This window comes from Nymphaea colorata, chromosome 3 (assembly GCF_008831285.2).
Source record: "Nymphaea colorata isolate Beijing-Zhang1983 chromosome 3, ASM883128v2, whole genome shotgun sequence".
NCBI lineage: Eukaryota > Viridiplantae > Streptophyta > Magnoliopsida > Nymphaeales > Nymphaeaceae > Nymphaea > Nymphaea colorata.
Window position 1 is genome coordinate 1151538 of NC_045140.1, and position 12055 is coordinate 1163592.

The 12055-nt window shown below is 39.9% G+C and overlaps 1 protein-coding gene across 1 annotated transcript; it reads left to right on the plus strand.

The window, feature by feature from the left end:
* The first annotated feature begins 3510 nt into the window (after positions 1-3510).
* LOC116250668 (uncharacterized) lies at positions 3511-6186 on the plus strand. The gene has a single exon (XM_050076967.1). It carries the CDS (start codon positions 3891-3893, stop codon positions 5661-5663), a length of 1773 nt encoding a protein of 590 aa, XP_049932924.1. The 5' UTR covers positions 3511-3890; the 3' UTR covers positions 5664-6186.
* The last annotated feature ends 5869 nt before the right edge of the window (positions 6187-12055 follow it).

Consider the following 12055-nt stretch of genomic DNA (forward strand, 5'->3'; position numbering starts at 1 on the left):
CATTCTCATTTTATTATTCTCTCTCTCTCTTTCTCTCTCTATCTCTTTTGGGCATTTATTTTTATAACATGGGCATCACCAGCAAGGAAATGTCGGCAATGAAACTTATGAAGAAAAAAAATTGGTGCATTTCGTAGATATTTAACGGTCTCAAACAAGCAAAGCTTGTATGAAAGTTTCCAAACTAGAAGGACGACATTTATTAATCAGACCTTTCTAATTCTCGCCCTAAAAGTTCAATTCGCACCTCCTTCGTTGTCAGATGGATTGGTGAGTCGGATCGACCGTTTCATGTGGTTACTGACGAGGACCCGGTCCGTTTAAACACAATGGATCCGAATCCTCCAACCATGTCCATGCCCCATCGTTAGAGAGAGAAAGAGTGTCATTAAATTACATTTAACTAAAACATATTCTCCTTAACCTCTCTTTACACTATGTGAAAGTGAAAAAAATAATAATAATTAAACTGCCAGTGGCTGGTCAATTGGGCTCAGGCATGTGGAATATATGCCGGATAAAACAGGCAGGATCAGGTCCCCTGCAGCACATATATATATATATATATATATATATATATATATATATATATATATATATATATATATATATATATATATATATATATATATATATATATATATATGGGTGGGACAAACTTCACAAGGTCCAATGATTGTAAAAACATGAGAATATAAGTTTAATGGCCCACTTTAATTAAATGAAACCTCTCTCTCTCTCTCTCTTTGTTCCCTGATTCGGGCTGCAGACTAGCCCAGGAATTGAAATTATTGTAAGGACATGAGAATAATATATGACTAGTGGCCCAATTTATTTAAATGCAAAATCTCTCTCTCTCTCTCTATAACGACAGTGCTATACCCGAACCAAGCAAAGTCTGATCAATTTACCTCAAATAATTTATAAACTCTAAAGCAACCAATAGGAGAGTTCGGCTTGATTTATTATCAGTGTGTTTTTTCTCAATCTCATATAAACGGGCCTGATTAGATGCATAGGTTTATATATATATATATACATATATATATATATATATATATATATATATATATAAAGGAAAACTGACGTGGGGGAGAGTCAATTTGTATATATATATATATATATATAAAAGGAAAACTGACGTGGGGCAGAGTCAATTTGTATTTATATAGATAATAGAGAGTGCACTGACATATGCTCATGTGAACTTGTTCAGTATATCATGTCTACTCTTCTGTGCCACCTTTCTCTATCTCTTTTTTCTTTTATAGCACCTGAAGAATATAAAAAATCGCTTACCTATCAACATGATCCTTTTTGTTTACCAAAATTAAGAGAATCAGAACTGTTTTTTAAGAAACAAATTCCCAGCGACCCTTACCGTTGATGCTTTATGAGACAAAAATGACCTTCTCGAGAATTATTTTTCCACGAGTTCGCCACTCTCCCTCCCCCAACTAATAAGAGAAAGCATATATTTCTTATTTATTTTTTTTTTGAGGGATGAAGCACCCTAAAATTGTAATGAACCTCATTGCATATTATGTATAACTTATTGTACTTGGTGATTATTAACAATTACTTGCACAATTTTACACCCATAAAAGTGTCTTCCATAGTTACAAAACTTGCACATTGATACATACGATACGAGGGTTTGGAATAAGGGTCTCAATACATTCTGGACAACGTCATTTATTTGTCTCAGTCCATTGCAACAAACACAGGAAATCTTTTAGATTGAAGAAAATGCTGTAAAATATAAGTATGTATGATCAAATTCAATAGAAATATAACTAGAGATCATCATAGTTGTTCAATCATGACAACTAAAGATGATATAAATTATTCTTCAGAACCGTTCAACCAAGATCATGCTGAAGATGGAAGAAAACAACTGGTAGAGATGATAATAAAGGTGATGTTGATTGCCACTTCAAGCTGTGCTGCTTTAGTCATGCGTTCGTCTTTTGCCTTCTAAAGATCTTGTAATTTAACATCATTTCAGATATTTTTAGATTAATATCAGCTGGCAGCGCCTCCCTGTAGAGGAGAAGACCACAGTCCATCTCGTTTGCATAAAAAAAACATTAATTTATTAATGATTTATTTAGTAAGTGTTGCTTTGATTATTTCTGTTCAATCCATTTTTAACCTTCAAAAGTTGAGCAATGATTTATTACCGTTTTTGTATTCAAGAAAATGGTTATAATCATTCTGTATATTTTTTTACTAATTTTCTTATTAAATCTGTCATATAAATGTGAAGTTTACAAAACATTGAATAATGGCACCAAAATAGCATTTTTTAAGCCTATAACGAAGATTTTTTAGAAGTTTAATAATCCATAATGATAAACCTGTTAGTTTACGAAGCTTGTCATATACGCTGACTTTCATAGTTTTACACATGAAAAAATCTAATGCAAAAGTATGTAATTTGACTAATCATTCAATTGGTGTCCTACTTATTTGTCATGTATATATATATATATATATATATATATATATATATATATATATATATATATATATATATATATATATATATATATATATATATATATATATATATATATATATATATATATATATTAGGTAGTGTGCTTAATCACGTCTGATGCATTGTATTAAGTGGCCATGATTGGATTGGATTGAGGGTCAGATGGCCAGAAGATTTCATCTCTCTGGAATTTGTTAGCATTCAATTGAGTGCTTATTTGACCCTTGGGGTGTTTGATTACTTCAGATTTGAAATCAGTGGATATAATATGACATGCTTTTACTAATGTGGCAAAAATTCCATAATAAAAGTCATGATTCATCAAGCTATGGATCTCAAGTCAGACCTAAGGTCTACACTTAAAATCCTTATTAAAACGTTGGATTTAAGATGAAAAGAGGAAGGGTTTGATCTGATATATGAGGGGAGAGAGTCTGATCTTAAATCCACAATTCTTAAATTGCAAAAAAAATTATATTTGAAGCAATCAAAGCCGCCCTTGAAGCAAAGGCTTCATGAACCATAACTTAAGCACATCGGATCCTATTTCTTTCAGATACTTTACCTAACTTTGCATCCGAATAGATTGAATATCCAAACCGAATCTTAAAGCGTTGCAATCCTGCTTGAATAGTTCATGCCATGCCCAAGTGTGAAGCTAGACTCGTGATGGTTAAACTAATGCATTCTAGCTTCATGTTGCTTTGATTTAATTGTTTTTTTTACTATTACAACATTTATTATCATTTAAACATGAACAATTAAATTTAAGGTTGACTTGACATCATAGCTGCTATCTTTTTTTTTAGCAATGGTTTTTTCTCAATTCCTTTTTTATGTTTCTAATATATTTTTTCAGATTTAAGCTCTTTACTTTGAAGATTGAAACCATTTTTGTTTCGATTTGTTGGAAATGAGTCTGCAAATTATTTGATAAAACCATTTGGAAATGAGTCTGCAAGAGATTCACAAGACGCTTAAGCGACTTAGCGAGCAAGTTACGAAACGTCGTCTCGCTCGCTCTCTGTGTTTCCGCGTGTGCTTTCCTCAAAAAGGAGATGGGAAACTTCGTCTCCGACGACCAAACTTGCTTTCCTCCCTTTATAGCGACTCTGTGGAACGTGAACACAAGCTGCATCATCACTCCATACCAGACAGAGGGGGAGAGAGAGAAAGAGACGAAATGCTCCTCCAATGGCAGCGCCACGTATGCCGTCATCTTTCGCCCCACGAGAAGAAGAAAACAAAGTGATCCCATAAACAGCCGGAACTGTTGATTTCCACCAACAATCCCCAACATCGCTAGCAAAATAGTTCTTCCCTTGCTGTTCTTCTTCTTCTCCTTCTTCTTCCTGGTGGTGGTGGAGTTAATTGGTGTCTGTGAGGGATGATGGAGGAGCAGCCGCAGCAGCAGAGGACGCTGAAGGAGACCCTCGATGTGGCGCTCTTCTTAGCCGGGCGCATCCGCAAGGCCGTGGAGGAGGCGGGCTCCTTCAAGCAGGAGTGCTACGAGGTGCTCCGTCTTGTTGATTCTCTTGCGGACATGCTGCGGTCGGCCGCCCAGTTGCCGCCGGCGGCCGTGTACGAGCGCCCAATGCGCCGAATCGTGATGGAAGTCATCAAGAACCTCGACCGGGCCCTCGCCCTGGTGCGCAAGTGCAAAGGCAGCTTCTTCCTGATGCGGCTCATAACCATCACGAACGTCGCCGACTTCCGCAAGGTATCGACCATTCTCGAAAACTCCAACGGCGACATGGAGTGGCTGCTTGACGTCTGCAAGGTGTCGTCCTCCTCCTCCGGCTGCGGCCTCAGCCTCCCGCCCATCGCTAGCACCGACCCCATCCTCTCCTGGGTTTGGAGCTATATCGCCCTCGTCCAGAACGGCTGCCTGGACGATCGGATTGACGCCGCCAACGGCCTCGCCTCACTAGCTGCAGACAACGCCCGCAACGGTAAGATAATCATCGAGGAAGGTGGAGTTGCCCCTTTGTTGAAGCTATTGAAGGATGGTGGTGCTCTGCCCGACGCTCAGCTCGCCGCTGCGAGGGCCATCGCCAGTCTGGCGACCAACCCTGAGCGTGTACGGCAGATTGCGGAAGAGCGCGCGGTACCCACAATCGTTCAGTGCCTCTATAGCTCGCCAGTGGCGGTCCAGGTGGTGGTGGCGTCGCTCGTGGCGGAGATGGCCGCACATGAATCCTCGACTAGGGATGAGTTTGCGAGGGAAAATGCGATCAGGCCGCTGGTGCTGGTGCTCTCCTCGGGGATGGAGGAGGATGTGAGCGTTTCGAAGCCGACCAACATGCATTCGCTAGTACAGTCGAGTATCAGGGTGAGCAAGGAAAAAGGGATAGCGGCGGGCAGGCGGCCCTACGACGGCGGCAAGTTGGCGAATTTGGAGCAGGAGGACCCGGCTGTGAGGGCCGAGCTGATGGTCAATTGCTCTAGGGCAATGTGGATGCTGGCCAGGGGGAGCGACGCAAATAGCCGCAGGATAACGGAGACCAGAGGGTTGATGTGCTTGGCGAAGATCATCGAGAAGGAGCAAGGAGAATTTCAGTACAACTGCTTGATGGCTGTCAGCGAGATTGCAGCTGCCGCCGAGGCGAACGCAGACCTCCGGCGGGCCACTTTCAAGACGAATTCCCCTGCTGCCAAAGCAGTGGTAGACCAACTTATCAGATTGACACAAGACGGCAGTCCGTTGCTTCAAAGTCCAGCCATGAAGTCGATCGGCTCCTTGTCTCGGACCTTCCCTGCTCGAGAAACTCGCGTTCGTAGGCCTCTCGTGAACAATTTGTCTCATAAGGATACGAGTGTGGTGGCTGAGGCCGCATCTGCATTGGGGAAGTTCGCAAACCCAGAAAATTTCCTTTGCGTAGAGCACTCTAAGGCCATTATCGAGTTTGGAGCGGTCCCCCTTCTCGGGAGACTATTGAAATCAGGTGAAAAGGTACAGACGGCTGCCGTTGTTCTTCTCTGTTATTTGGCCATACATGTTAGCAACAGTGAGGAATTGAAGCAGGCCGATGCGTTGGGCGGATTAAAGTCGCAGTCATCTCATCATCCTTTCCATAGGGAATTGATTCATAAGGCCATTTACCAACTTGAACTCTACAAAGGTGGAAATAATAATCATATTCAAACGCATGACAGATGAATCGATCAACGGAACCAGTTTTTGATAAGTCTGCAAGAGGTTTGAGGCGTACCCAATGCCACTGCTTTCGGAGTTCCCTTTGGCACAACCCGATTGACTCAATGGTGTTCTTTTATTTAAGCAGAATCCTCTGAGTCTTTGGTTGGAAATCTGGAGAAGAAATGTTTTCCTTGTCACCTCTCTAGGGGAGATTGTTCCATTTCAACGGAAATGCTGGATTTGGAGAGTACTGCTTCTCTCTAGCAAAATGGGTCCAGTTTGTAAAGCTTGTTAATGATTGAAAGTCAAACAGTCACCTGTATTTATTATGCTTTTCATTCTTGACAGTGAGACCCATGTTTTCTGGTTGATGATGCTGGTGCGCACCTTTTCTTACCAAAATCAACTTCCTGCTTTTACTGTGAAAACAGTGCATCATCTTGTAACATTTGCATTATCCGCCCATATGCAAAGTTGGTCTAACCTCAGGTCCTTGTTTGCTGACGAGGAGGAAATAAAGGAAGCCGGTTTCATGTTATGACTATATTTTTGTGCCGATCAGGAATATCCCTTATAAGGTAACTTTTGTCCCGTTGTCTTCTTCAATTGATGCTATAGGCAGCATTGAAGTATGGAAATTCCACTGCAAATTTTTGTATTATACAGTTCATTTGTGACACTTCTTCCGCAATTTATGCTTTTTGGTGCATTACAATTCTTATTTTTGTTTTCCTCATGAAGCATCAAGATCGTATTCGCTGTCTGGTGCTTCTACTAACCATAATTGAATGTGAATACTTAATAAGATGCTTTCATGTAAGTAGCTATAGGGTATTGATAGCTTTCACCCACACATTGACACATGCCAAGACATCCATGAACAACAGAAGTATGATCATGCAATACCATTTTCCCCTTGTAAAACATCTGTCACTTATATGTGCCTCGCTTCTCTGTATCTTTGTTGGAAATTTACTGTGGAAGTCTGCAAACCAAATGTCTGAAAGAGGTTACTGTAGTCCTGTGAAGACTTTAATAAACAAATCTACAATCTGGGGCCGGGAAATGAGCCGATCTGCTGGTGGCTCATCTCAGATTTTCATGAGAAGTGCTTGTTCAAGATCATCTAACGGGATTCGGTGAGCAAAGGTTGACTCGTACATGTAAATAAATGAGCCAAGGATGAACAGCAGCCTTGGCTCAGCTTGACTAGGCTTATAATAGCAATACACATACATTATGTATTCATTGCTTGTTTATACATTTACCTTATAGTTCTATGTGCACGTTATGCATGTCATATGTTTTGCTCATTATGGTAGACATATATATGTTATGTCATTCATATATTCTAAAAGAATAGGTTGCTTGATTTGGCTCTCAAAATTTGAGCTTAGGCTTGGGCCATTCGTAATCTTTTTTCCTTTTTCTTTTTTTTTGACCCATCTGTCGACAAGTTTTCATTCTTAATGAATGATACTGAACATCAGTATCTGGGCTTTTTTTTATCAGCCCTACCGGGCACTCTCATTTTGATATTTGACTCGGTATACTTGTTTTGGAAACCTGTTGGCAAACAAGTAAATCAAATAATTTCATCCATCTCTTGTACTGCTTTTAAGTGAAATCCAAGATCAGGCAACTGCACTGTGGCATACGCAGTGGAAGAGCTTGCTATGGAATTACTTCTTATCGACATGGTATAAACTATCAAGTACTGAATCATCTAGGTTGCATGGATGCAAGTTTCAGTGTATAAACGAGTGGAGGCCTTGGAAGCCATTTGATGGTAATTTCAGAATTCTTACTCACTTGCCATGGCTATTTGGGTCACAGTTGCATTAAAGATTCTGTCTACTAAAACGTAGCTGGATGGTGAAATTTTTGTTCTTTTTGCCTTTGCCAGGCTCACCAATAGCGACACTGGTATTAAGGATCTGTACAAGCAGCGGCTGATATTGTTCTACACACGTTCAGTGAATGGTAGCCTGCGGGCATCTTCATGTATTGTATTACCTTGGTAAGTGGACCCAGTGCCAAAATTTCTTAACCAATGTTTTGTGAACGTCTAGAATAATGCATATAACATTGACATGAACTCATGATGATTGGAAGCAGCTTTTTTCGTTAAAAGTTAGATATGGTATGACTTGGACAAATGTTGCTCCACCAAAAGAGTTGCAGGTGTGCTGCAAATGTGACGGTCTCAGACTGTTCAGTAGATGATGAATCTGAATGTTTAATTTGTAACACAACTGTGTCAATTCTAGCAACGTATCAAATCCCAAGTTTGTACTGCTAATTCATTACAGGGTGGTAGCTAAAGAGTGGATGCCGATCAGAAGAATGCATAATGTGTGGTGTCACAAAATGTTGATTGTTGAGTGATCCGAAAAGCCTCTATAGCCATTGTAAAATATTCACTTGTAATTGGCCAACTACATGGAAATCCAACCTCTGAACGCTCAAACAGATCAAGTTCTAGAACTTGGCAACATTTCGGGAATCATATTCGTACCAGCTGTCAACTTTAAACTTGGTATTTGCTTCTTCTGCTGTATGTGACGGTAACATCATCTGTCCTGACTACCAAGTTCGCTGCATGCGTGGTTTGATCATACGTTCTCTCTCAGATTATGCAATTCCAAGCACCGAGGGTAGCAAGTTCATGGGATCATCTGAAACAAACACTGAACTCCTGTGCTGTATTATTTGGAACAATGTATTTACCTATTAGATCATTCATCTGAAGAGCAACTATGGTACTGTATTTTTTTTATTAGATTCTTTACTGCAAATTTAATTACTCGATCTACTTGTGACAAATCCACTGTTTATATTGCAAGTATGAGCATAGTTTGAATCGCAGTTAGATGCACTACAATGGAAGAAACTTCAAAAGTTTAATTCCGAACATTCGACCATGACTTTTACTACCAGTGTCGCATTATTTCTCTGATGCAAGCGTATTTTATACCTTCAACCATGTAAGTATGTAGTCGAAAGTGCTAGATGGTGTATGGGCAGTGATTGTTACTCAGAACTCAATCAGCACTAAACAGAATAAGCCGTAATAACAGAAACGAAAAGAAATTCATGATCAATGTTAAAATAAAAGAATCTGTTTTTTCCCTGCCGTGGGGGTCCCTTCTTGGGTAGTTTTCAGCATGTTTTACATCCTTCATTCTGCCGACACTCTGCAAATCTATGCCATGGTTCTCGTTATCAGTTCAGCGTGTTTCCTACCTATCTTCGTTCTTGGGTAGACTGATTGTTTTCTTCAGCTTCTGCCATCACTCTCAGACACTGTTCAAACTTACGTTTCACGAGCAAGGACTTGGTTTCACATCTTCTTTTGTCGAAGTAGGTAGCTAACACATGACTCTCTTTTACCCTCTCACATCCGGTGCCATTATCTTTGACTAGGAAGGCATAGACAGACCAGAGAAAGAGAGAGAGCCGAAATGTTTGCCTTTTCAGTGCAAGTTAGTTCTTTAAACTTGGCACTCTTTAAAACTAATTATATCTTGCCAAAATTAATTCAAAAACTTAAATCCTTATTCTGTAACTATCTTGACTGATAAATTGCTGACCGAGGAAATGGAGGTTTCCTGGAAAAATTCTACACAAAAAACGCTTCGAGCACAAATGTGCAACATTTCGTCATATTTATATAAGTTTTGCTTCTAACGAGTTAAGCCGTCTTTTTCCTTTCCCATCTCTAACCTTGTGGCATCTGATCACTAAAACAACCTATCAATTGAATGTTTAAAATGCAACCTTAGTTTTATGTTTTAGACGCATTCAATTGCAGTTATCTTGAATATCTAGTGTACTACATTTTTTTTTTTTACTCAAGAGAGAGAGAGAGTCTGGATATTGATATTGAACTACTAAACTAAGCACATCCGAATATTAAATCCTATGTGGAATATTAAATAAAAGAGGCAAATAACGAGATTAAGTGGTTCGTATCCCTATGTTGGCAGGAATCAACAATAGGAATGCCGAATTCAGCTGAATATAAAATCATATCCGGATTGTTACATGTAACCAGATTCAGATTTCTATCAGAATTGAACATGTATCCAATAAACCCGGTAAATAAATTTTATACCATCTAATAATACAACTATTGGATGCCATTTTCTTTTATGCGATACGCCCTAACGATTTGGTTCAAACTTAAAACCAAGTGTACTCGAAATCTAGTTTCCTAGTTTGATAAAACCAGGCGTCCATGATGATAGAAAATAGAAAGATTAGGTTGACGCCGGAAATGGAAGGTCCCCTAAATTGCTCAGGAGATCATCTCTCCATAAATATTAAGTGTTCATGCTTCTTTAAACGCTGCAAGATCCAACATCGATCTTGTTCCTTGCCCAACCACTCTTTATTATAATCACTTCCGCAGAGCAATACCCACCTGACAGTGGCGGAGCCAGAAAAGTTTTCTGGATGGGGCACCCATTCATAGATTTTCACATAGAAGGGGCACTCACATATAGGACAAAGCAAATATTTGAAGATACTAATGTAAAAATAAACAAAACAAAAATCCTTCATAAATTAGACAAATTTGAAAACTGAGATTCACTACTGAAAAAATCATATACGTTAAGTGCTATCAGATTCACCGCTTTCTCTTAAGTTCCTACAAATAGTTAAGAAAAGAAACAAAGAAGCATAGCAGGAGGCAGGAGCAGCAAAGGCAGAGGAGACGGAAGCGAAGAGCTGCGCCGAAACAGAGAGATTAATTTAGTGAAAGCGGGCTGGAGGCAGAGGAAAGTGGTGGGGCGCGACCCAAGTGGAAGGTATCGGGTTCTATCGAACTCGTCCTCATGAAAGAGTAGAAGCAAAGCATGTGCTGTCGAGCACAGAGAACACATCAGAAGACAGAGATTAACATGACATGCCTTTTCAGATGTAGAGTCGAGATCTTTTTCTTTTTCTCTTATGAAAGTAATCGCAGATTCATAAATAAATAAGTGGCGAACTCAGAAAATTTTTGGTTGTAGGGCATTAATATATACTGATTCAAATTTTAGATCATGGAAATTAAAGATCTTATAGTCGAGATTCGAGAGGCACCAACATGTAACAAACTAAATCAAGTGACTGTTCTAATATGTAAATGGACTAAATGCTTGGCTCTGTCATAAATGGTGTTCACGTTTTCTTGTCATAAATGGTGTTCACGTTTTCTTAGTTAACCTGTATTGTAAATCTAAAATTTGAAATAGATCTTGAAAATCAAATTAGGCACGATTAAGGCATCTAAAGCTTGACATGAGAACAACAAAAGCATATTGAAAAAAAAAAATAGACTAAGTAATGCCTAAACGAATATAAAGAAAATCATATAAAAAGCAAAAAATAATTAGAACAATTGAACAAACATAAAATAAAACTAGTGAAATTCAAACATATATATGAATCTATATATATCTATCTTGGGCTGGCGTGGGCAAGCGCCCACGCCAGCCCCACGCTGGCTCCGCCACTGCCACCTGAGATTTCCGTCGCCTGCAGCAGATGGGGTAGAGGCGTAGAGCTTCGTTCTTGGGGTGTGGTATACATCAGAAGGAGGAGTTGCAGCCTGTAGGCCAAGATGGCCGAACGAATAGGGCGCCAGATAAAGATGAGGAAGGAGGTGGAAGAGGGAGAGAAGGGTTTCTTGTTCCCGTTTTTTAAGAAGTCGTTTGATTGCTGTCCATTGAAACAGGACAGACAGAACGTCCTGTTCATTACACTATTGTCCTGTCTTCATGGACAATGATGTTTATTGTCCATCGTTTGATGACTTTAAGAACATAACACTATGTTTTTCATGTTCGACATTTGTTTTGTGTATGTCTGTTTTGTCTGACGTTTGTTTTTGTTTTGCCCGATCTATCTGTTTTGTCCAATGTTTGTCTTTCATGAAGAAAAAAGAGAACCAGACCTCACCTGGAGAAAGTTATTCACCCAACGATGGACTTGCAGATATGAGGTGATCGCATGACCCGTCGTCGATGGAATAGAGGAAGCAACACCCATCGATTGATGGAATGGAGGAAGAAGCAACAGACAGAGCAGCGGAGAAAGGCGTGGAGCAGTGGAAAGGGGAGGCGTGGAGCAGTGGAAAGGGAGAGACTCAAAAGAGAAGGGGGAGAGACTGAGAAGAAGGAGAAATGGGGAGCACGTGAGGGATGTTCGGGAGCACTCGAGGGACGCGCTTAGGAGCGAGGCAGGTGTTCTGTTCCATGTTGTTCCGATTATTAGCTCGGAACAATGTAGAACTGGGGTTAATTTATACCCCATGTTCAATCGTCCATTCTCTCCGCCATGTACTGCGGATAGCGTTTGATAAAAAATTCAACTAACCACGACACTCACATTCCGTTCTGCGTGTCCTAAGGCCATCAAAGGAC